This window comes from Branchiostoma lanceolatum, chromosome 4, assembly GCF_035083965.1.
Source record: "Branchiostoma lanceolatum isolate klBraLanc5 chromosome 4, klBraLanc5.hap2, whole genome shotgun sequence".
In the NCBI taxonomy this organism is placed as follows: Eukaryota; Metazoa; Chordata; class Leptocardii; order Amphioxiformes; family Branchiostomatidae; genus Branchiostoma; species Branchiostoma lanceolatum.
The window spans coordinates 28,607,732-28,633,766 of NC_089725.1; the positions used below are offsets into that span (position 1 = coordinate 28,607,732).

General features: G+C 43.2%; 1 protein-coding gene across 1 annotated transcript; it reads left to right on the top strand.

Moving 5' to 3' along the window:
* Positions 1-497: 497 nt before the first annotated feature.
* On the top strand, positions 498-24,347 carry LOC136432026 (polycystin-1-like protein 2). The gene is made up of 28 exons (XM_066423041.1): positions 498-723; positions 1,325-1,511; positions 1,898-2,081; positions 3,100-3,274; positions 3,693-3,835; positions 4,576-4,686; positions 5,238-5,369; positions 6,023-6,143; positions 7,889-7,974; positions 8,652-8,891; positions 9,268-9,483; positions 11,214-11,532; positions 12,206-12,333; positions 13,015-13,233; positions 13,828-13,935; positions 14,672-14,850; positions 15,335-15,400; positions 15,867-15,974; positions 16,458-16,671; positions 17,115-17,238; positions 17,565-17,630; positions 18,010-18,197; positions 18,667-18,744; positions 19,243-19,473; positions 20,031-20,199; positions 20,841-21,038; positions 21,428-21,766; positions 22,114-24,347. The coding sequence occupies exons 1-28, from the start codon at positions 510-512 to the stop codon at positions 22,998-23,000; spliced, it is 5,430 nt and encodes a 1,809-aa protein (XP_066279138.1). The 5' UTR covers positions 498-509; the 3' UTR covers positions 23,001-24,347.
* The last annotated feature ends 1,688 nt before the right edge of the window (positions 24,348-26,035 follow it).

Below are 26,035 nucleotides of genomic sequence, written 5' to 3' on the forward strand. Positions count from 1 at the left end.
TAATTTCTCACCTCTTCATCAAATTCACCTGCATTCTGTTTGTTTGACATAACTGTTACTGCTGATTTCGATCCTGTACACTCACTACCGCACCTTAACTGTGTTTTTTTCACAAATCTTTTGTATATTTGGGGGGTAGAGGGATTAATCTTGTACTTGCACAGGGTATTGACTAACTGAGGAAACTTTTGTGAGACTCCTTATCAATATGCCATAACTATATTCTGCCACCAACAGTTGAAGAACTTAGTGTTTGCCTTTCAAGTTATAACAGTTTTCCATTCATCAAAATGGATGCATCTGAGTTTCACATGTTAACCATTCTGACGTGTTGACTTTGTGTCCGCTGATGTGACATTTGAGTCTGTCAAAGGATGCCTGTTTTTTTTTTTTTTCCCACAGTCCAACTTTTCCCTACAAGAGTACGTGAGCCAAGAACATACATGTAGGTTGGTGTTGTATAACAGTTTCTTTGATTTTAACCGTTTGTCCAGTTCCAGGTCACCATTATGGACGACCTGTTGAACAGCGCCACAGACTTTGTTCACCAGACGTGGATCCAGGTGGAGGCCACGCCCTTGGTGACGACCTTGGGACCGTCCCTGGTCACTCAGTACGCCCAAGGTGACTTTTGGGTGAGCGCTGAGGCATCATGGGATCCCGACGATCTGGTCTCCTCCTCAGAACTCCATTTCACCTGGACGTGTGAGACAAGTGGTGGATGTAAGTAGATACCAAGTATCATAGGGTCAAACCAGGCTGGGGTATGGGGTGAGGGTTGCATACTATCCTACATTCTGATGGGGACTTAAAGCCTGTGGCCCAGTGTATGGGGGAGCTTCAGGCACCTGACCTCTACATGTAACAAAAAACAGCACTCTTATGGAGAACTGTGAGGTAACCCTGTGTGCTTTGCTAAAAATGTGAACCATTGCACTGCTAATGTTACCAGCTCCTCAAAAAAAGCATCACACTTCACCTCAGTTGAGGATGAATGCTTCACCTTTATCGCTCATTCTTGTCTCGTCTATTTCTTGCTTGTTTGAAGTATCTATTTAATATGTAGTACAATTCCAATGATTGGCATCCTTTATGAAACTATATGTATTCCATAAATATTATTGTCATCTCTATTTGATGATTCACCCACATGATAGAAGACATTTGACTAAAAACTAAGATTTCTTCTGGTTGGCTGGGGAAATGTGGAAAATGCAGAATCTGTAGTATTCAAATTATCCAACTAAATAAAAAGGCAAATGCGAAAAGACGTGTCAGTTACACATCTATCAATACACAGTTACACAATGTCTCTCACCCACAGACACCTGTGGAAACGTCACAGCTTTAGTGAATGACAGCCGTCCAGGTGCTCATCATTACAATGCAAGTGAAGCACCAGGAACTACCTTCAACTTCACAGTTCAGGCCTCCTCTCCAGGCAGAGCGTCAATCCAAGCATCACAGCTGGTCGTTTTCCAGGACAACAGGGCCTGTGAGCTGGCCATTCGGTGAGAACCAGCAGTTATCAGTGCATTGTTATGTATGCTCTGAAACTTAACATCATGTTCTTTGCTACCTTTTGCTGTTGTTTCTTCTGTGTTGTTTTAAACCAAGACTGAAAAGACTAGAAAAAATGCTAGCTACAGTGTATTATTTGATCATACTGTGTTACATGTAGTTAGACCTAGTTGTCCCTTTGATTTTGGAGGTAAATTTCATAAAGTTGCCACCGGAAGTATAAGTGGCACTTATAGTTATACTTCCGATGGCAACATCATAAAAATGTACACATAGCATCTGATCAGTCCTGTTACCTCATATTTCTCTGGACTTCTGTCATTGCAGTCAGACTGGATTAATGTTGATTTGTATTTACTCTAATGTCTAACTGCAGCTGCATCAGCAATTGTGATTGGTCAAACACCAACCCATCAGAGCAACTGGTGCTGGAGGCTGTTCCAGGCAGCAGTGACACCCCCTTGTATGATTGGTCAGTGGTGGAGCACCCTGGGGACTTTGGAGGCCTCCAGACAACCAGCAGTGAACCAGAACTCGTCATTGCAAGCAACACATTCAATGTGAGTTTTTAGACATCAAGGACAGATTGACTTGCGCATTTTTTAGGCTTGTACTCATTTGATTTCCAAAAGTCCCCATAGTGATCTTGAGTGGCACATTTTTCACTTTATATGGATGTAGATCAGGGTTCTAGCTAGCTTGAAATTCTTTTCCATCATCCCAATTCCCATTGACGGAAAGATTTGCTTTGACCCTTGGGTCGTGGTAGACCAAAGAAATCCTGAATTGAGTGTGTTAAGAAAGAGATTACAGAGTGCGGCCTCACCAACGTGGACCCGCTGGGCAGAGCCGCTTGGAGGCGCTGTGTGAAGAATGGCCGACTGCTGCCTACCCCTGCGTCAGGGAACCCTGCAGCAGTATAATCTAATACTGGATACTACTACATGTACTATTGGGGGGTGTCCCTGTGGTGTAGTGGTCTGCGCCTCTGCTTCTCTACCACATCTGGTTCAAATTACTTGGACCAGAAGGACTGGGGTTCAAGCCCCAGGTAGAACACCTCTGGTCATACCAAAGACTTTATAAAAATGGTACATACTTCTGAAACAGTATGGAAGTTAAACACACTCCACTGCCAGTGGACTAGCCCCCTGCTACAGTGATTGCACCAGTGTGGCCCAGGGCTATGAAACGGAGATGGGCACTGCCCTATACATCAATTATGGTGTGGGAGGATTCTAACTTTTAACTAACTACATGTACTACTTTGCTTATTCATGAGAAGCTAAAATTGACATGCAGGCCGCTTTTCATTGAGATCCTACAAAGAGTCTTTTTTTTTTGTTTTACCTTCTACAAACCTATATCAATTTATTCAAATTTGGACATTTTTGCATCTTTACTCATGGATTTTTGTTTTTCAAGGCTGACAGAATGGTTTAAAAATGTTTACATCTTGTGCAACTAAATTCCGTTCAATCATGGAATGATACGTGCTGGCTAGAACCCTGATGTAGATACTGTACAACAGTTGTCTTCTACCTTTGAATGCATATCATGATCATACTTTTACTGCAGGTGGAAGGAACCTACAGTGTGCGTGTGGTCAACCACAACCAAGTCTGCGGCGGTGGCCTTGCAGTGTCCGAGTGGAAGTTCAGAGTTCTGGCCCCCCCTGCCCTGCGCAACGAGACCCTGTCGTCTCCCTGTGTGTTAGAACGTGCAGGCGCAGGCGGATGTGTCTGCTGTGGAAGTCAGTTTGCCCTACTGTCTTGAACACGTGCCCTACTATTCTTAACTACACACTAGGTATTGTGTGTTGCACAAATGTCATACCACTGAAACTACAGTATTCATCAAAACACAGTTCTTTTGATTGGAATCTTCTGGCTTGGGTTGTTGACTAAGAATCTGGGTTTGAAGTTCTTGATTCAGGTGCCTAGCAGGCACCAATGTTATGCCCTTGGGAAAGGTGGCTATTCACAAGTTGGTAATCTGTTAAGTATTCAACTTTATGGAGATTGGTCATTGACTCCTTGCAAGAATTTTTTTTTTCAGAATCAGCCACTACAAGTCTCTTTTTTTAGTGAGACATTTTGAAGCACTAGGTCTACATGACTACTATACACTTGTTGGCATGCAAAACTTTGAAAATTGTTTCATTGCTACAGAGTTCGTTGATGACCTTGGCCTGCCTGTGACCTACAAGTTTCGACCGATTTCATCCGTGGATGTGGAGAAGGCCAGAGTTCAGTTCCCACAAGACGAACCTTTCCTGCAGACAACTCTACCACTGACTCCTTATTACAGCCAGGTAAGGGGCTGACATCTGTATCTGTATCTGCAAAGCTGGTATAACCGCCCTTCGGCTTAACACACCAGCTTTGCAGGCACGCGGCATGGCAGCAGCTGGTTATATTACACTTAACAGCCTGTCACACCTAACTTTTGCACATCTGACTGCAACCGTTCTTTAAAGTTATTAGTGAAGATGTTCCTACAATATTTGATGACAACAAGTTCCTTTCTACCATGGTTCTCAGGAGATACGGATTTTTGAACACATCAATCCTTGGCTGATAACTCTGGTACTTAAAGGCATGACTATTTCTTGTCATTTTCTGAGTCGGTACGTCCACAAGTTTATTAGTCATAGGTATTGGGAAGAGACTTTGCACCAGGCCTTCTATAGTGCTGCATAACCAACAAAATTTGTCAAGCCTGGTGCATCAAGATACACTTCATGACATTTTGATAAAACTTTTTGGTGCAAGAATCAACCCATACAAGCATTAGCAATGAAGAGGCATGAACAACTTTGCAGAGGAATCATATTTCTTGCTCTGGGCTCTGTTTTTTGTGGTCACCATAACTTCTTAAAATATGGTCAAGATGGATTTCGTTGATATTTGGTATGTGGGTAGGTCTTGGGAAGACAATGGTCAAGGTCAAGTTTGGGCCTCCTGGCAGTTTTCCTTGGTACTGCAGCAGAACAGTTTTTTGTATCTTTTATCCTTGACATGTTGTGGTCTTGATTTTTTTGTTCCCCTTAAGGCTCAGTGGTACTGCTCAAGGTTCTTCCCACCAAAAGACTTCATCATGGAGGTGGAGGTCATCTCTGTGGATGGGAGAGTCTGGGCACTCAACATCACGGAAGAGACGCAGGTGAGTCCTTTGTGTTTCTGTTTGGTGACTGCAGAACAATGTGTGCTGTCAAAAGCTGCAGATAGATGGTCACTATAGACTGAGAGGAATGTCAGTGGGTCATAACTCAGTTGGTCAATATAAAGGACCATCCAGGTATGGCCTCCTTGACCAGGTGGTCCTTCTGCAGGGGTGGTCACCTTACATGTACACTTTCCTACCTACCTTATGTAATAAGAGTAAAGTTAACATAGTCCCACAGCCTTTTGTGAGGTCGTAGAGACAGTGGGTTGTTATCCACTGTGTCTAGGGCATGGTTTTGGAATCTGGAGCCCATACCTCTCCTTCCACTGCATTTTACCTCCTCAATCAAAGTCAGGTACCCATTTTCACGCCTGGGTGGAGTGAGGAATGTTTTGTTAAGTGCCTTTCCCCGGGCGCCATATCTAAAGGGTATTGCTAGGAATCAAACCTGCAACCTCTTACTCGGTTTTACTTGCCTAGTCATTCGGTGACTATCTTATGTAACGTTACAAATATTGAAATGCCTTTTCTCTTTTTTTTCTCCTCAGGAGGATCGGACACAGATTCTTGTGGATGGCCTGTCACAGATACAGGGTTTAGGTGCCGATGATGTCACAGACCTGTCTTCCCTTCTAACCATCAGTGCTGCAGAACCAGACAAACTCTCCAAAAATACAACAGTAGGACGGTTTTCTTGCCTTGAGCATTTGCAATATTTGTAAATTTGGAATTTTCTGAAGATCTTCACCCCCTCCCTTCAACAGATTCAGTTAAGTTTTTTTTTGACAGCTAGCTACATTTTTGTACAGTCATGTAGGATTGTGGCCAAGTACGAATAGCAAGTAGGCAGGTTTAGTTTTCCTTTTTCTGGACCACATGCATCAAATACCAGACAGCTGACTGATAGCCTTCATTTGCATGCTATAGATAGAGGTTGACTGTATGAGAGGTTGTAGTCCTTGACATTTATTAGTCAGTTAAAGTCCTCACACACCATAAGGTGTATAGGGCGGCACCTATCATCTCTGTTTTCACACTGTGGTGCAATTACTGCAGCAGAGGTCTAGTCTTCTGGCAGTGGAGTGTGTTTAACTCCCATACTGTTTCAGAAGTATGAACCATCTTTATAAAGCCTTTAGTATGACTTGGTGCGTCTCTTATCCAGACATGTAATACCTTGGTGCAAACTTGGGCCTTCTGGCTCCTCATGATTTGAACCAAATGTGGTAAGTGATAAAAGCCACTACACCACAGGGACATGCCCGAAATGCATTAGCCTGTACCTGAAATGTTACTGTTCAAGAACAAGCATATGTTTTCTTTCTTTCCTTAGCTGCAGGTTGCGAGAGGTCTAGAGCTATCGGCAGAGGCCATGAAGATGTTGGTTGAGAATGACACAACCGCTAGTATCCCACTGAAAGACATCAAGGTAGTGTCTGCCAACATCTTCACAGGTATGCCAAAATAGGAGATAATTTCCCACTGATTAAAATGAATGTCAATGTTAAGTAAATTTAACAGCACAACTTAAATACTAAATATATATAAGAGTCTTTGGCAGCTCTTGTATTTATTTAATTGATTATATGTCTTACTAAGTACATATAGACCACACTTCACTTCTGCCTTAATACATACTCTTTGAATTGAATCAAAAAGCAATAATAAGGTTCATACTGGTCCTGTCCCTGGTGCTGAACATATATTCACACTGATTATCCTCCTACGGACTTCACACTGGTCCTGTCCCTGGTACTGAACATACATTCACACTGATTTTCCCCCTACTGACTCCACACTGGCGCTGTCCCTGGTGCTCAACGTACATTCACACTGATTATCCTTCTACTGACTCCACACTGGCGCTGTCCCTGGTGCTGAACATATATTCACACTGATTATCCTCCTACGGACTTCACACTGGTCCTGTCCCTGGTACTGAACATACATTCACACTGATTTTCCCCCTACTGACTCCACACTGGCGCTGTCCCTGGTGCTCAACGTACATTCACACTGATTATCCTTCTACTGACTCCACACTGGCGCTGTCCCTGGTGCTGAACATACATTCACACTGATTATCCTCCTACGGACTTCACACTGGTCCTGTCCCTGGTGCTGAACATACATTCACACTGATTTTCCCCCTACTGACTCCACACTGGCGCTGTCCCTGGTGCTCAACGTACATTCACACTGATTATCCTTCTACTGACTCCACACTGGCGCTGTCCCTGGTGCTGAACATATATTCACACTGATTATCCTCCTACGGACTTCACACTGGTCCTGTCCCTGGTACTGAACATACATTCACACTGATTTTCCCCCTACTGACTCCACACTGGCGCTGTCCCTGGTGCTCAACGTACATTCACACTGATTATCCTTCTACTGACTCCACACTGGCGCTGTCCCTGGTGCTGAACATACATTCACACTGATTATCCTCCTACGGACTTCACACTGGTCCTGTCCCTGGTACTGAACATACATTCACACTGATTTTCCCCCTACTGACTCCACACTGGCGCTGTCCCTGGTGCTCAACGTACATTCACACTGATTATCCTTCTACTGACTCCACACTGGCGCTGTCCCTGGTGCTGAACGTACATTCACACTGATTTTCCCCCTACTGACTCCACACTGGCGCTGTCCCTGGTGCTCAACGTACATTCACACTGATTATCTTCATACTGACTTCACACTGGCCTGTCCCTGGTGCTGAACATACATTCACACTGATTATCCTCCTACGGACTTCACACTGGTCCTGTCCCTGGTGCTGAACTTACATTCACACTGATTATCTTCATACTGACTTCACACTGGTCCTGTCCCTGGTGCTGAACATACATTCACACTGATTATCCTCCTACTGACTTCACACTGACCCTGGTGCTGAACTTACATTCACACTGATTATCTACTACTGACTTCACACTGGTCCTGTCCCTGGTGATGAACGTACATTCACACTGATTATCTTCCTACTGACTTCACACTGACCCTGTCCCTGGTGCTGAACTTACATTCACATTGATAATCCTCTAGTGGCTTTATGTCCAAATCATGTGAAAATATCAAAGCATAGAATTAAGAACGAGGAAATCAAATGGATGTGGCCTGATTTCTTGTTGACAAGGTCAAATAACCAAATGTGTGTTGTCCAATTTCCCACCCATCTGTGTAGGGTTTACAATCCTGTTGAACGCTACTGCAGCGTCTGCTGGCAAGGATAAAGGGTCCAATTTACAAGATCAAGAGACAAGTGAAGCTGTAAGACTTAGTCTGATTCTTAAAAAGATATAGATATTGCGAATCTTCCTTACTCGATTGGAACTCATCAGTGTTTCAAAGCTGCTGGAAATCGGTATCTTATTTTAATTCATTTTATTTTGCATAACGTTTTGATAGAGTTTCAGCACTTTGTCATATCATGTTTTGTTGTGTTGTGTTGTGTTCTGTTAAAAGTTTTGCATACCTTGTAAGTAAAGGGAAAGCAGTCATCCTCAATTGAGGTGAAGCATGATGCTTTTCAAGTAGCTAGTAGTAGTGCAATGTGGCTTTGCCACGGTTGCCGTTTTTGGACAAGCACACTGGGTCACCTCTACTCTTCTTGAGAAGTGTGTGTTTTTTTTTATGTGCAGAGGTTTGACATTTGAGGCTCATACCTAAAGCTCCTTCACACACTAGGCCGCCAGCTTAACGTCACCATCTGAAATGACAAATGCAATCCCTTGCAAGATAACACTAAGTCTTACACCTAACACCCAACACTAAGTCTTAAACCAAACACTAAGTCTTACACCTATCACTAAGTCTTACAATTAACACTAAGTCTTACACTTAACACTAAGTCTTACACCTAACACAGAGTGTACACCTAACACTAAGTCTTACACTTAATGCTAAGTCTTGCACGTAACGCTAAGTCTTACACCTTTTCTTCACAGAACAATGAAACAGCCAGAGCTGCCTTCAATGCAATCAACAATGTCCTTAGCATGTACTACGCCCTGGCACCAGACAATGAGAGTGCCACACTGGAGATGTCAGTGCTGCATGCCAAGGTCCATAAGGAACCGTGTGAAGATGCCCAGAAGAAGGTGTTCACAGTCAACGACACCTTGTTTGTAGTCCCAGCATTCAACACCCTGGCCAACGGCTGTGAGGAAGGTAGCTTTGGAGTGGAGGTGAGCACTTTTGTATGAATTCCTTGTTAACTGTAGAATCTACATTTTTTTCTAGTTTGAAATGCTGGCACAGAGGGACTGATATGATGAAGTATTCTGTGCCACTATTTGAAAAAAAACCTTCTATGACTGCTTCCTCAACATTCAAAACTGAAATTAGTAAGTTTCAAATCATTGAGGATTCTTTATTTTTTCATCATTCATTAATTTATCAACTTTATCCCAGATAACCCTTTGGAGGAAATAAAGCATCAAAAGTATCATTTGTAAGTAACACAGATTGGGTGAATGAAATAGCCTGCAGCTGTTTTGTATTGTATCACCAGGAATATTTTGACCTAACATTTGCCCTCCCCAATGTTGGCAACATCTACAGGTGATCAACTCGGACTTCAACCCTTTCCGGTACTCGGAGAACTCCCCTGATGTTGGGTCGGAGGTGGTGGGCCTCACCGTGTGGAGGGGACAAGACAGGACCCTGGTGCACCACCTCCCCGAACCCGTGGACATGATCATCCCTAGGGATAAACAACGCACGATAACTGCCATGTACAAGCACACAGGCCGGATTGGAAGTAATGACGACATCATTGTGAGTTCTTTTTCTCACTTGGAGGGAAAAGTTTCTACTCAATCTAAAAGCCTTAGGAACACAGAGGAGTCGCAAGGACACAATTCTCTTCAAGCAGAAATAGATTTTACTGTCATGTTTTCTCTATGGTTCTGTGTAGGTTGTCCCCTTCAAGCCCCCAGAGAGCCGGCACTACTCTCACCATCCTACTCAATGTAAAAAGCCTAAGGGTACAATTCTCTTTACTAATATGAGAGGTCGAGAAGTACGGACACTAGTACGGACACGACTGCATGTGTTGAAATCTCTCAAACAACTCTTTATTCAAATGGTAGAACGTGATCGGCCGTTCTATGTTCGAACGGCCGGTCCCGTTCAATATAACGACTTTGCTCGTTACATGGAACAACGCTCGAGACACACTCCTCCCCCTTTTCCCGTTACATTCTTCCCCCCCAACCGTGGCATTTGCCCTCAAATGCAATAAATATCACTGCATAGAAAGTCTTCGAAGCACAAACAGATGATGAACATATTCTTACACATTACATAGCACAGTCACATTTCCCAAGCAGGGTAAGCAAATTGATCCGAGGCCGTACAGCTACTACAGTACAACACGGTCTTCAAGGCATCAAAGAAAATACACTGTACCTCTAGCAAAGATATGGTCGGCCCGTAGGCAGTCGTTCTAACTAGCTAGGCAAGTACATATACATACAAGTTCAACATCAACATACAAAGCAAAAAGTTTGATCAGGCTTAATCGTTACCCGTAGGCGTACGAAAGAGGACATTGTCAACTCCTAAATGCTACATAGAATTTGTGCAATGATACCTCGCTCAGAACCACAAAAGTTCAAAAGTTCGTAGGTCTTTGATTTACGCGTCAAAAGTTCAGTGGTCTTCCTGGAGCAAGTGAGAAGTTCTTTAAGAGTTCGCAGTAAAGTTCGCACAGGTCACGTCAGGTCGCAAAGTTCAAATCGTCAACTAACGCGACCGCCAAGTCTCGGCGTCAAACAGATGAGAGGTTAATGCTCGTCGGCGAGAAGCGGACCGGAGGGCTCAAGGTCGGATCAACAGCGCGAGGGCTGGCTGGCTGTATTCGATGAGGCTTCCACGGTCCCAGGTCTGGGACGGGTCGGCATGGCCACAGCGTGGCTGGAGGGTCGCAGGCAGGAAGGGTGGCCGTGGAAGGTTGCGGCCGTGGAGTGGCGGTGTCCGTGGCATCTCTAGTAGTCGGGGCGGGCGGGTTGCGGTCTTGACAGGCAGCATTGTGCGGCGGAAGGCAGGCAGGCTACATCTAGACGGACGACGGCCGAGCCGAGCGGCGGGCTGGGGCACGGCACGAGCTGCAGCACGGGCGGCGATCGCTCTAGTCTCCGGTTGTCTCGTCACCGGGCGATGCAGGAGCCATGGTTGCGGGCCAAGGATAGCGTCGGGGCGGATTCGGTCGCTCGAAAGCGGCAACCACCGCTGCCACCAATATGAGAGGTCGAGAAACACGGACACCAGTACGGACACGACTGCATGTGTTGAAATCTCTCAAACAACTCTTTATTCAAATGGTAGAACGGGATTGGCCGTTCTATGTTCGAACGGCCGGTCCCGTTCGATATAACGACTTTGCTCGTTACATGGAACAACGCTCGAGACACACTCCTCCCCCTTTTCCCGTTACACTAGCAAAGCAGAACTACATGTACATGTTTACTGTTTGTCCATTATATTTTCCCTATTGTTCTCTGTAGGTTGTCCCCTTCCAGCCCCAGAGAGCCAGGACTGCTCTCACTATCCTACTCTACGTCACCAGCACCAGCCACGCAGACCTGGACCTGCCACACGTGCAGCTGGTGTGGCAAAAGGTGTCGGCACCAACTGCCGACAGCTTTAAAGCCGACAACTGGACAACTGTGCTGCCTGTGCCACAGGCCCAGCTGTACACACTACAGCTGACGCACACGTACAACAACACAAACCTGACGTCCCACCCATACTCATGGCTTCTGCCTTCTGAAGCTCTGAATGTTACGGAGTTGGACATACAAGACAATACGACTTTCTACTTAGGTATGTCCCTGTCTGAGTTGCATGCAGTAAGAAGGAAATCAGAGATGGCAGACTTCACCCCCTCACCCATACTGCTTTGACACCCTTACAGCCCCACAGATAGCAGCACACAAAGCATGCATGGCAATGCTACATTCTGTTTGTTGGGAATCAGATAGACACAAACAGACTGACAAACAGACTGACAAACAGACTGACAAACAAACTCACCAGTGAGATAGTGGAAGGTGTCAGCTTCCAAAGGACGTTTTCAGATTTACAATTTTGGCACTTTGGAAGTAATTGAATCCGCCCGCGATTTAACGTTTAGAGAAAAGTAGTAGAAACTAGAAGTTAAATCGCAGGCAGATTCAATCACTTCCAAAGTCCCAAAATTGTCAATCTGAAAACGTCTTTTGGAAGCTGACGCCTTCCACCATCTCACTGGCGAGTTTGTTTGGTCAGATGTAGTCGTTAACGCAAGTTAGAAAGCGATTTGTTGGGAAATGGCTGATACGAATCTGAGTTTCAATGTGATTCACGTGATTCAAATGGTCGGGGTGAGGCAGGATCTGTGTAAAACATTGCTTTGAAGACAAGATAGACACAAAAAGGATGTGATACATGGTACACCAAGGTTGAAGGTGTCTTTGATGTGATAGACAATTAATCAGCTCAATGCATTTTTCTCCAGGTGTCAAATACGCAGCTGAAGACACCAGCACTCCTGTTGAGACCGAGGTCACAGTGTCTTTATTGGAAAGTGCATGTGTCTACTTTGGAGAAAACTCGTCCCACCTGTGGGAAGGCAACGGGTGTAAGGTGCGTTTTGGATATCACTACTTATAAAATTAATATCATTGACATTTTTTTTAAAGTTTTGAATATCGATACTTTTAATATAACTCTGATGATAATATCACTGACATTTTACTGAAGAATCACTTTAAAATTGGGTTTATTCATTGCTTCTTACATTATTGGACTGCAATACAAGCTATGTTTTTGTAGTCCTGCCACCTTCCTCAGGGCAATGGGCACTGGTTCTGAAGGACTGTATACTTTTATGTGTTCTAACTTGATAAAAAGTATTCACGAACTGTTATTTGGTGTATTTGTGGGAAGAATAGGATGTACAGTATGGATAATACAGTTCTTTGTTGTACAGCCAAAAGGATGAACTTGCCAGGATGTTGGCAGTCAGTTTTAATCGAATCTTGCAAGGCCTAAAAATGACTGAGGAAAACAAGCTGGAAGAAATATATTTTCGCAGCTTTAAACTATGTGGTGAACACTGATAAAATGATGCGGAGGTAACAGAACTAACAAGGGAATGGGTCTGGTTGGGAAATGCATAAACAGCCCTCCCGACATATGTCTGGCTAACATCACGGATGATGTAATACCGGCTGAGCACTGATGAAAAGTATTCATGGAGAATGTACTACAGTACTGTAACAGAAGTCTGATTCTTTACTGTCCCACTTCACACTGTTGAACCAGGTGGGCCCGCTGTCCAACACCACCCACCTCCACTGCCGCTGTGATCACCTGACCAAGTTCGCCGGGTTTGTCCCGCCCAACCCAATCAACTTTGACGTAGCGCTGAGTGCCAACATCGCCGAGAACTCGATGGGGCTCATCGCTGTCGTCTCCGTGTTCGGTCTGTTCCTGCTGGGACTTCTGACGGCCAGAAAGGCAGACAGAATGGACCTGACAAAGGTCATTACCACAGGTGCAGCGCCCATAGTCTACAAGGTGGTTAACAACCTTGCCTGGGGATCAAGAAGTTGTGAGGTTGAATATCGGCTGTGTCACTCATCCAGCCTGAGCACTGCCTTAAAGGGTCTCTGTGTCCTTGGGGTGGCATTAAGCTGCGGTCCTCTGTTCATTGTTCTTTTCAACAAGAGCTAGTGGATTCGAATTTTTCCCTGTACAATGAACCAATTATACCGTATATATGCATAGCGTCTGTCTTCTTTGTCACGACCAGTGGAAGATTAGCTCAACTGTTCATGGAGTTCATTTGAGCAAAACTGGTTCGAGATCCTTTTTTTCACTTTCAGTATATCTGTGTCTCTTCCAATCAAACAAATTTTGGAAATTTGAAAAAAAATTCTGTTGATAAATGTTATGACTGCAAAAGTCTGAGAAGTGCTGATACCATGATAATGATTCAGAAATATTTCGTCATTCAGATCATTAAAAGATCTTTGAACAGTCTTGACTTGCCTGTGGAACCCCCATGTATAAACTGTATTTACGATGCAGTTTTAATGACTTTTTAAACATTTATTTTCTTATCTCTCCATGCAGGTGGGCGTGACTACACCAATCGGTCACAAGTTGAACCCCGACCCTGACTACCATTACATAGTCACTGTCTACACTGGCTTTCGCTTAGATGCCGGCACCACTGCACAGGTATTGTACTTTGTGTTAATGTTAGAGAATAGCATGGGTACCATCCTCATTAGTTAACCAGCGAATGTCATGGGCAGGTATCTCTATACTCTATACCTCTATACCATCTTCGGGATGAGGAGGCTGAGAGTCTGTGGTAATCCCGGTCTCAAATGTTACTCATGTGTTGTACTTCAGACTCTCCCAATGTTTGTCCAGTCGTGCTTTGAACTCGTTGACTGTCTTAGAATCCACCGCAGATTGTGGAGTGCATTCCAATCACTAACTACTCTAACACTGAAGGACTGACTCCTGAGCCTACCCCTGGCTAGGGGAACCTCGAGCTTATAGCAGTGCCCTCTAGTTGTCCCTTCTGTGCGTCTAGTAAAGAGAGACTCAAACTGAATCCCTTCAAAACCTTTAGCCAGTTTAAACAGCTGAATCATATCTCGTCTACGATACCTACGGTATCTGAATGTTAAAACCTTTGAGGATGGTATGTGTAGTTCAGGGAAGCATCAAGGTCAAATCAAGGAAGGTTGTTTTGAGGCCCTTTACCTTTGTACGCAAAGAATCAGCAAATGAATATTCTATCATAATATGCAGGTTTTCCTACTAGCCTTCTGTTTTCTTCAAATCTCTTGCTAACTTTTTTTTTCTTTTAAATACCTGAGAATCAAGCTAAGGAAATGAATTCGTTTGGCCTAGGCAAAAGCTTGACATGATTTCTGCATAATCATCCATTTTTTGAATGCAGGTTTCACTCACGGTGTTTGGGTTCCGCGGTGAGAGCGAGCCTCTGGCCCTGCGTGACGACCGACGTCAGCTGTTTGGAGGGGGCAGCGTGGACTCCTTCCTGGTCTCTTCTGAGGAGTTGCTCGGACCGCTCACACACATCCACGTCTGGCACGACAACGCCGGCCTCAGCCCAGGATGGTGAGCTGGGGACATATAGTCTCTTAAATTGTGAATTTTCTATCAATGAGGAGAGGATGTAGCTTCTGTTTTGAAAGAAGTTTATTAGAAGTTAACATTGACAAGCATGTACATATAAGACAAAAAAGTCATGCTTGTCCAAAATTTTGAATTCTAAGAATTTTCAAAGTTCTTTCAAAACAAAAGCTGCATTGTCTCATTGATATTACAGAATTCACAATTCAAGAGACTAAATGTCCTCAGCTGAGTTTAACATCCATTTCACCATAGACTGTCACATATTATATCATGTAGAATCATGCAACAAACATGTATGTGTATAGTTTGTTTTAGTTAAGAAGTATCTGACAAGATGGAAAAACTGTGTAAGTCTTTTGTAATGATTTTCTGATAAAAATGCATGATTGCATACTACAAAAAATGCATGATTGCATACTACAAGAAAGTTCTTTGAGAAAGCTCTGACACATCTTTATTGTTGCAGGTTCCTGAGTAAGGTGGTGATTCAACATGTGTGCTCAGGAAGGGTCGACTACTTCATCTGCAACAAGTAGGAATAATTTACATAAACATGCATTATTCATGGTATTACAACAACTAATACTTAAGATAGGGATTTCACCGTGACAAACACAAAATCATATGTTTGTAATTAGTTTCCCAAGTATAAGATTCTGAGTGGGATTTACCTGCCTATCTACCTTAAAGTGCCTAAGCCAGGCCAATGGCTCCCCTCAGTTAGGTTCCTCCGTGTTGCATGGTTCAGGACTCTAGACCCTGCTGCTTTTAAACCAAGTTGTGTGTCTTTCACGATGGTCTTTCCAAATTTCTTGGGGTTGGGAAACTCCTCCTGTGGAAAGCTAATGTAAACCATTTTTTGTGTTGATCTTTACATGCTTTACATGAACTTAATTCTTGTGCAAAAACTCCAGTTCAAATGTTGCCATTTAAATTGTTAAGTTCACCAAAGACATTGTGTACACAAAGTGATTCTCCTCTATGTACCTGTCCTGCAGGTGGCTAGCTCTGGATGAAGATGACGGCAGAATCAACCGCATGGTTTTTGTAGCCTCCCCAGAGGAGATGGCAGAAGTGTCCAACCTGATCAGTGAAAGGGCCGCAAAGTGAGAATATTTATATTTACAATCATAATAGAAACGATGTACGGCAAATTAGTCAACTGTTCTAGACAGCAAGTCTCTGCTAATCTGTATCATGGCAAATTGCTTAACAGCTCAATATAACATGTCTAAGATCTGTGCTATTCTAGTTATAGGGGACATGGATTAGATGAAATTAAAGGAAAACAATGATTGTCAGAAAATAAACATTAACATATGTGTGAAATCTCTTTTGAATTGAGCGCTATATTATAGGACAGGCACTAGATATTCATTGGCCTAGACACAACGCACGTTTTGAGTTGAGAGGATGTGTCCATCCTGTAGTGAGTGGGTGTATCAGTCCAGTCTTATGCAGCTTATACTTAGTAACTGTACAAAACTGATGCCTTTAGGTTGTTTACTCTTTGTGCAAAACAAACAAAGAAACAAACACTCAGACATTACGCGTTACCTACTCAAATTTCAATGTTTACAAATTCGCAGGGACTTCCACGACGGCCACCTGTTCTACTCCGTGATCGGTCGCCCCGCCCGCAGCCCCTTCACCCGTGCCCAGCGCCTGGCGTGCTGCATGTCCACGGTCTACTCCGCCATGCTGACCAACATCATGTTCTTCGGGCAGGCAGACAACTTTGATCCACCAGAGCCCATCCGGATCATGGGAGTGGAAATGGAGCCTCCAATCTCCCTACCAGAGGTAACGTGTATGGAATTGTATGACTAGAAGTATTTTCCCCCAAACAGGTGTAAAGGTACTTTAAAGATTGTCATCCAGTACTTGTCAATAGTTAGAATTAAATGAACCATCAAAATGTTTTCAACATGTACGATAGTCTTCTTAACATGTCAGTCCATCCTATGTCTTGTCAGTATTTTTCATTATCATTACTTATTTGTTAAGTTGTAAATAGCTATTTGTCTATATGAATATAGTGTGGCTCCTCTCTGATTCTGGTATACTGGTTTGGATTCTTAGGGTTAGGAGTCAAACTTTCCAACATATGCACCTCTGGGAAAGATAACTTAAAAACTTTAATTCTGAAAACGTTTTTATGATCTCGAATCTCTTAGTTCCAGACTAATGATTTTTCAATGTTTGAACCTATAACAGGTTGGTGCAATGTTGTGTGTTCTCCTCAGATCATGATCGCGATTGAGAGTGCGGCCATCGTCTTTCCCATCAACGCCCTGATCGTGCTGCTCTACAGGAATGCTGCTCCTAAACCAAGCAGCACACCAGCGGGAAAACATGCAGACACAAAAGGTGCATTTTGGAGATGATTTGGAGATCCTAAATAAATAATGATTATGATAGACAGCATTATTTTATTCCTGTATAACATAGTATCATGATCATTTTAGATAAAAGCACACATCAAGAAGATTAATAACAGCATATCTGCAAAGCTCTTGAATTTATCTTTAAGACAAATTTGGGAGAAAACTTTGTTTATGAAAGTACTTGTCTAAATGTGTTTGTAGCAATCTCTGTTTGTGAAATGTCCACTTGTTGAAGGTGGCAACATCTTCTCCATAAAGTTGAAGAGCTACATGTAACTTTGTTTTCAACTTTTCAACTCAAACTTGCAGATGTCAAAACTCAAGAGACTGAGAAAGGAAGAAGGTGCCGTCTGCCTTGGTGGGCAGCAACTGTGGGTAAGCACACAAATGTCACTATTCTTAGTTTTGTGAAACTTTTTAAGGCCACACCAATTTATTTTCCTGGTTCTCAAACATTTTTTCTAGCAACAGCAAGGGATGTAGATGAAAGCAGATGAATGGGAGAAAAATTTGCCTCTGCCTGATATTAATTCACTCTATTTGTTTACAACTGTGTCTATACTACTACAAAGACAGTAACAGAGATACAGACTTTCCCCTCTGTCTTCGTGTTCACATTTCAGGTCAGCAGTATTTCTTAAAAGATTAAAAATGTTCTGGCCTTAGTGCTACTTTAACTTTTGCCTCAGTTATCATCTTACTGATATAGAACAGAAATGCCTCATTGATTCCTGAACTCCTGGATTGTTTTCAGCCGGACTGCTGGCGTTTGCTGTCAGCTTCGTTGCTGCGTTCTTCACGGTCCTGTACACCCTCAGCTTCGGGCGTGACAAGGCAGAGGCCTGGTTTACCGCCTTCCTCGCGTCGTTTGTGACAGACATGATCCTGATCCAGCCGGTCAAAGTGCTGACTGCGGCTGTCGTCCTGGGGCTGCTCATCAGGGTAATCATTTCTGCTATTATTGTTTGTTTTGTATAACCAGTAGGTGTAATACACATTCAGTTTTGTAGAGTACATGTAGGTACAAGCTGCATATGAGTTGACTGTAAGGTTTAATACACTCACATTTATCCCAAGCCTGCTCTTTTTGATAGTTACATTGGGCCTGCTAAATGATACTTCACAATAATGTTTAGATACATACTTTTTTTGGTAAACCTCAAACAGTAGATTAGTATGTTTTGGAAAGGTATTTCAATCCAAGTAATCTATTTCATATACATATGCTATGCTCTGCACATTTATAAAAAGGGAGACACTCTGAAAATCACTGAGATGTTTCTTTTTATTTGATTTCAGCCCCCCCCCACCCCACCCTCTCTTAATTATGTTATTTCCAAAAGAACCAAACCTTTAACTTGGTTTGGCCTTAAGTTTTGCTTTTGACATGTTTGTGTGTTTGACTCATCAGAAACCCACAACAGAAGACGCCCCGCCCCCTACAGAACCTGCAGGTGATGAAGAGTACCTGCAGATTGAGGCTGAACAGGTGAGTCCAGCAACCGTCAAATACTGGCTCATCTTTAGGCAATCATTGAGGAAGCAAAATGCATGTCAAGTGTTGGGCAAGCCTACTGCCATGGCTAGTATCATCTCTGGTACATCATTGTGAAACATGTACTCTTTTTAAGGCTGAAGAAACAAATTCAGTATGACAACTTTACTGTCCTTTTGCTACACACCTGATCTGTCCAGCTGAAACAGCAAAGTCAGCATAACTGTCCTTTAGCTTAGCACATGTGATTTGTCTTAGCTTCATACTGCAGTGGCGGTTCGAATCACATTGTTACATAAAAGACTGCATATCTAAGTCCAAGGTTTGTTTCAAGCCAGTTGCTTTCAATTGATGATAATTAGTTTACAGTCTGAGATAAAAAGAATTTTTAAACACCTGGATACTGGATTGATCAGTGATGGCTGTTCTTCCCTGGGATGGAGTAAGGGACTCACTAGTTGGTTTGTCTACAAATTTGTTTGTTCTTGACAGTCTGCTCCTGAGGTGTCTGCCAGAACCCCCCCTGCTGGTGAAGACCTAGCCAGAGACAGAGCTCACCGCATCAGGAGGAAGAGGTGCCGCCATCTGCTGAAGGAGATGTTGCTCTACGGCACGTTCCTGTCCGTCCTGATGGTGATGTCCTACACCGAGAGGAGCAGCTTGGCCTTCCACATGAACAACTCCATCAGGAGAGCTCTGGAAGGCAGCCCCACATTCCTAAAGGTTGGTAAAAGATTCTTGACAAGAGATGAAATGAGACTCTAATTTTGAGGTGTCCTGAATTGTTTATCAACATGTATTTCTTTTACCTGTCAGTAAGGATAATTAGCCTGATGACTAACATTCCCTAGCCTCTAACCAGGCTTCCTGGAGCGACCATTGGACCTTCTCTCTGTAGCTAACTCCCCTACCATACTAATTACTATGTACTCTATTTGGCCAATTCTTGGCATATTGATAGAATATTCCAGCAATCTAATAGTATGGAGCCTGGTAGAGGCTACACAGTCTGCATATCATCAGTCCTGCAAACATAAGGGAATCTTTCTTTCACCAATCACTTGGCCTTTCCATTACTTCATGGACAGTGGTTGAGAAATTAGCATGCAAAGTGTACTAATTTTTTTTAGCATTTAACCCCTTGTCACCCTCTACCTGATTATTGATAGTAGTCTGTTTCTGCTTGACCCCTAGTGCTTATAATTCCAGTGTCCTATTTGATTGGATCTTTCCACCATTTGGATGGTTCAGTGGTCTCATGGTTTTCCATTTTTCCCCAGATCTCCGACCCTGCGTCCTACTGGACCTGGCTGGAGCAGGGCGTCCTGCCTGCTGTTCATTGCCCAGCCTGGTACAACGACAGGTCGTGTGAGGACAACCTGACTCTACCCGACCACCTGACCCGTGCCATCTCCCCCTTACAACTACGACAAGTCCGAACCAGACAAGGTTAGGTCCTTTCTACATACTAAAAACATTGTGTCATTTTCTTACGTGATTTGACTTCAGAATGTGACTCAATAACAGATACTAGAACTAGTAGGACCCATGTTTCCACCTGATATTTTTACCTGGTTATGTTTAATCACAAAATAGAATTGCTGTTTGTCTCAATGATATGCCAAGATGTATGACTGTACAGTTACTGAAGCTGACAGAAATTTTAGCAAAACTTGATCCAAGATGCCTGCAGAGGTCCCTTCTCAATAAGTTTTTGTTGTGTCTGTCGTGCTTGATTGAGTGTCCCTGTGGTGTAGTGGTCTGCGCTTCTGGTACTTGCCACATCTGGTTCAAATTACTTGGACCAGAAGGCCCGGGTTCAAGCCCCGGGTTAGGACACTCCTGGACAAGAGGCGCATTGAGTCGTACCAAAGACTTTATAAAAATGGTACATACTTCTGAAACAGTATGGAAGTTAAACACACTCCACTGCCAGTGGACTAGCCCCCCTGCTGCAGTGATTGCACCACAGTGTGGCCCAGGGCTATGAAACGGGGATGGGCACCGCCCTATACATCAATTATGGTGTGGGAGGATTTTAACTTTAACTGTCGTGCTTGATTCTGACTCGGAGTCCGTGTTCTATTCAGAGCAAGACTGCAACGTTCCTGCCGCCATGGCGCACGTTGTGGCCGGTTGTCTGGACGAGTACTCCGCAGGTGAGGTGGACACAGGAAGCTACAGCGGCAGCTGGGGGGTGGTAACTAACTATACCGATCACGACAACAGCACCGACAACCGGACTGTCCTGTCCCCGTGGGACTACACGTATGGGGATATCAATAACGGTAAGTTATGGTCTATGTACTGTAAGATCTGCCTATTGATAATGACCATCAAAATGGCCTTTAGCAGGTAATTAGCTACATACACAGTCATACACACACCAAAAATACATCCTGTAGAGCTTTATTTTATGACCTGTATATATATCAGCTGACAAGCCAATGAAGATTCCAAGCCTCACTGGAACTTGGAAGACCATTCTTATCCGGTAGTATTCTGGCAAGATCCCATCCTGTGCCAAGTAGTTTTTAGGTCCTATTATTCATTCAAATTTTGTTATCAAACATGATTACAAACAGGTATATATAGATATTACATAGTCTGTTATTTCATGGCCAATACCCACCAACAAGCCTATCTAACACCCATTCACTCATCCCCATCTCTGCAGGTTTCCTCTACGTCGGGGACCACGGCGTGTACTCCGGAGGTGGCTACACGGCCGCCCTCGGCAGGACGCTCAACGACAGCCTTCAAACCCTGGCGCATCTCCGCTCCAACGGCTGGCTGGACAACCGGACCCGAGCCGTCTTCATGGAGGCGGTTCTGTACAACCCTCACGCCAACCTCTTCGGCGTGGTCACCATGACAACAGAGTTCAGCATCACCGGACATGTCTCCACGGCAACAGAACTGGTGATCTTCAGGATCCACCACGACGGCCAGGTCCTGCTGCTGGTCCTGAGGATGGTCCTGATCATCTTCCTGCTCTTCAGCCTCGTCAGGGAAGGTGGGTGTTCTATTTGCCTTCACTGCAATGCATGGTACCGGTACTAATTTTGATAGTTGTCACAGTGACTAGTAGTTTACAGTACACTGTTGCCCCCAAACTGGATTTTACTTGTCATATATAATAACCTCATACTTCAGATGATCAATCTACCAATCCATTCAATCAACCATATTTGGAGAAATCTTGTGACTATGATTCATGTTCAGTTGCAATAGACACCAATTACTGTGAATGATCATCATTTCGAATTGTGGTAGGACGGTCAGTGGCAAGCAACCAATGACTTCTGTCTCTCACACATGGTAGGTTCCTTGTTTTAACCATTTTCCTTTCCTTCCTTCCAGTCCTGAGGTTCAACACACATGCGATAGCCTACCTGGCGGACCCCTGGAGCTGGCTGGAGATGCTCATCATCACCACAGGCATGGCCACCATGGGGCTGTACTTCCGCACCCAGAGCATGACAGACGAGGTCTCGGGACACCTGAAGGAGGGACACGCCCTGTTCCACCTGTACCGAGCCGCCGCCATGTGGCACCAGGTGTACACCTACCTGCTTGGCGCGCTCACCTGCTGCACCTTGGTCAAGTTCATCCGCCTCCTCAAGTTCAACAAGCACGTCAACGCGCTGCTGTACACCATGAAGAAGACAGCAAAGCCTCTCATCAGCTTCTTGGTCATGTCGGGCATCGTCTTCACGGCGTTCGCGCTGGCAGCTAACCTCGTCCTCGGCACCTCCGTACCGGGGTACAGCAGCCTGCTGGGCACGTACACAAGCCTGTTCAACATGATGCTGGGCTCCTTTCCCTTTGCCGATCTGAGAGAGGGCTCCCCCATCTGGGGCCCCGCGATCTTCCTGTCCTTCCAGGTCACCATGCAGTTCATCCTCCTGTCCATGTTCATGACCATCATCATGGACGTGTACATGGCTGTGAAGGCCGACGACCCCGAGGACGTGGGCATGATGGTGTTCCTGTGGGAGGAGGTGTGCGGGGCGGCGCACAAGGTCAGGGTCGCCGCAAACAGGCCGGAAGCGCAACGGCAGCCGGCCGCTAGGGAAGGTCAGTTCACCCAGCTGGACCAGATGCATGAGGTGTTGGAGGAGCTGGACAGAGATGAGAAAAGTAGGGAAGAGAAGCGCAGAGAAGAGAGACGCAGGGAAGAGAGGCGCAGAGAGGAGAGGAACAGAATGCTCAGGTACTCTGAGAGTCCTAGCGTGTGGTTTGTGTGAAACAATGTGTCATAATCACTATTGGGCCAGAAGCCTCTTAAAAATCAGAATATCTAAATGTTTTAGCTGCCTTAAATAGCAATAAATTCAATGTATGAATGATATTGTCACAAATAGACCTGACATTAACTTAAAACCAAAACAGCAAACTAACAAATTACATGTATATCTGATTCAGTATATTCTACTGATCAGAAGTTACCCTGTCAGGATTAGTGTGCCATGCAGAACTCAATATCACAAATTTATGAAAGTTCTTGAATAGAAAAGGTTTTTGGTAAAGAATATATTTGAAATTTGAAAATTTACAACCAGATATGATAAATGTATCACAGTCAAATATGAAAATGTATCATAACTTGATATAGTAAATGTATCATAACCAGATGTGACAAATATATCATAACCAGATATGACAAATGTATCATAACCGGAAATGACAAATGTATAATTCCCAGATTTGACAAATGTATAATTCCCAGAGTTGACAAATGTATAATTCCCAGATTTGACAAATGTATCATAACCAGATATGACAATCATAACCAGATATGACAAATGTATAATTCCCAGATATGACAAATGTATCATAACTAGATGTGACAATCATAACCAGATATGACAAATGTATAATTCCCAGATATGACAAATGTATAATTCCCAGATATGACAAATGTATCATAACCAGATGTGACAGTCACCGGAAAAACCAGTGCAGCAAAGTTAGTCTTTTAACATCCTCTATGTTGTGGAGAACAGGGTACAAATATGCTGCAAGGTTGTTGGCAGACAAAATACCTAACAATGGAAGCAAATTCTGATGACTAAGACCCTTGTGGAATAGCTTACCAATTGTGCAATAACTGTTAGGACTTACTGTCAGCCTAGAGGATGAAACCGGACGGATTTAACGGACACAAACCAGGCTCATATCATGGACAACAAGACTTGAGTTTCACAACCTCATACCTTCACCAGCTGATTTTAACATTTATAACTGATGTATTATGAGTGTCTCTCCTAACAAAAAAGCCCTCAGATTTCCAGTTTCAAAAAATGTCTGTATATAGACTCGGTCATGCAACCGGCTACAGACTTTTAGAGCAAATACTACTCGGTTCACTTACTACATGGTAACTCTGCTAAACAGCACTGACTAGTAAATGATTATGACATTAAGATTTCAAATCCGCAGAATTTTGTAATTGTGATGGTTACAATGAAATGTTTTTATGTGTATGTTAATTTGATTATTGATATTGTAAACAAGCCTGCTAAGTCAGGGCTGCCTAGGCCTGTATCTGTTTGTCTACTGAATTGAATAAACCTGTCATCATCATTATCTGACACCACTGATCTTGTGCCCTTGGGAAAAAGGCACTTAACACAACTTTCTCCACTCCAGCCAAGTGTAAAAAAACAGCTACATTATGTGTGTGGGTCATAAGCAATAGCTGCATGTGTCCCACTTGTATTGCACTGTAGCAATTCCAATAAAATCCAAATCCACAGTGAGAAGATTGCTTCAAGTCACAACTGCTCAACAGGCCATCCTTCACTCAACCAGTAAGAACCTCCAGGCAGCTCAGACTCAGCTGAAGGAGGCACACATGCAACAAATAGGAGGATGATCTAGTAACTCATCATCTTGTCGTGAGACTGTCACGGATGGACAACACCCTCCTCCAGTCCTCCCTGTCCTACATTGCTCTTGGAGGACTAGTAACTAAAACACTAACTCTAGTAACCAAAACACTAACTCTAGTAACTAAAACACTAACTCTAGTAACCAAAACACTAACTCTAGTAACTAAAACACTAACTCTAGTAACTAAAACACTAACTCTAGTAACCAAAACACTAACTCTAGTAACTAAAACACTAACTCTAGTAACTAAAACACTAACTCTAGTAACTAAAACACTAACTCTAGTAACTAAAACACTAACTCTAGTAACCAAAACACTAACTCTAGTAACTAAAACACTAACTCTAGTAACTAAAACACTAACTCTAGTAACTAAAACACTAACTCTAGTAACTAAAACACTAACTCTAGTAACTAAAACACTAACTCTAGTAACTAAAACACTAACTCTAGTAAGGCCACAGCAAGTAAATTTTATGGATGACATCCTCTGCAGACTCCAAAATTAATGAGATAGGGCAAAAAAAAAACAAGGCGGGCCAAAAAAAACAAGATTCCTATATTTTCAAATTTTGAGATCATAAGTCTTGTTAAATAAGAATTGAGGCGACGAAATATGATATCATGACCAACAGGTCTTTTATTCCTGTATTCAACCAATGAGGTTTCATATACATGTACTAGTATAATGTAAAACCTTGATTTAATATAAACATGTCCTTGTAGATGTGTATACATCTCAATAGACTAATTACAACAAATGTGGAAAAGGCCTTGTTGTACCGTCATCTGAAGCAACTACACTGGGAATTCATATGCCATGAAACACCTTGTGTATACAGCTCAATTAACTAGACCCCCCCCCCCATTAGATATATAATGTCCTCGCTAGAACAAATTCAGAAAACAGCTTGTTATTATACCATCATGGGCAGGAACTACATTGTACACTGGGTTTACGACATATTTGCCAATTTTTGGCATGTTGACCACCGTCGGAGGGCAATGAAATTTCTTGTTTTTTATTTCGAAATCAGGCGAAAATTAATGAGCGCGCTGATGTCATCCATAAAAATTACTTGCTGTGGCCTAACCAAAACACTAACTCTAGTAACTAAAACACTAACTCTAGTAACTAAAACACTAACTCTAGTAACTAAAACACTAACTCTAGTAACTAAAACACTAACTCTAGTAACTAAAACACTAACTCTAGTAACCAAAACACTAACTCTAGTAACTAAAACACTAACTCTAGTAACCAAAACACTAACCCTAGTAACTAAAACACTAACTCTAGTAACTAAAACACTAACTCTAGTAACTAAAACACTAACTCTAGTAACCAAAACACTAACTCTAGTAACTAAAACACTAACTCTAGTAA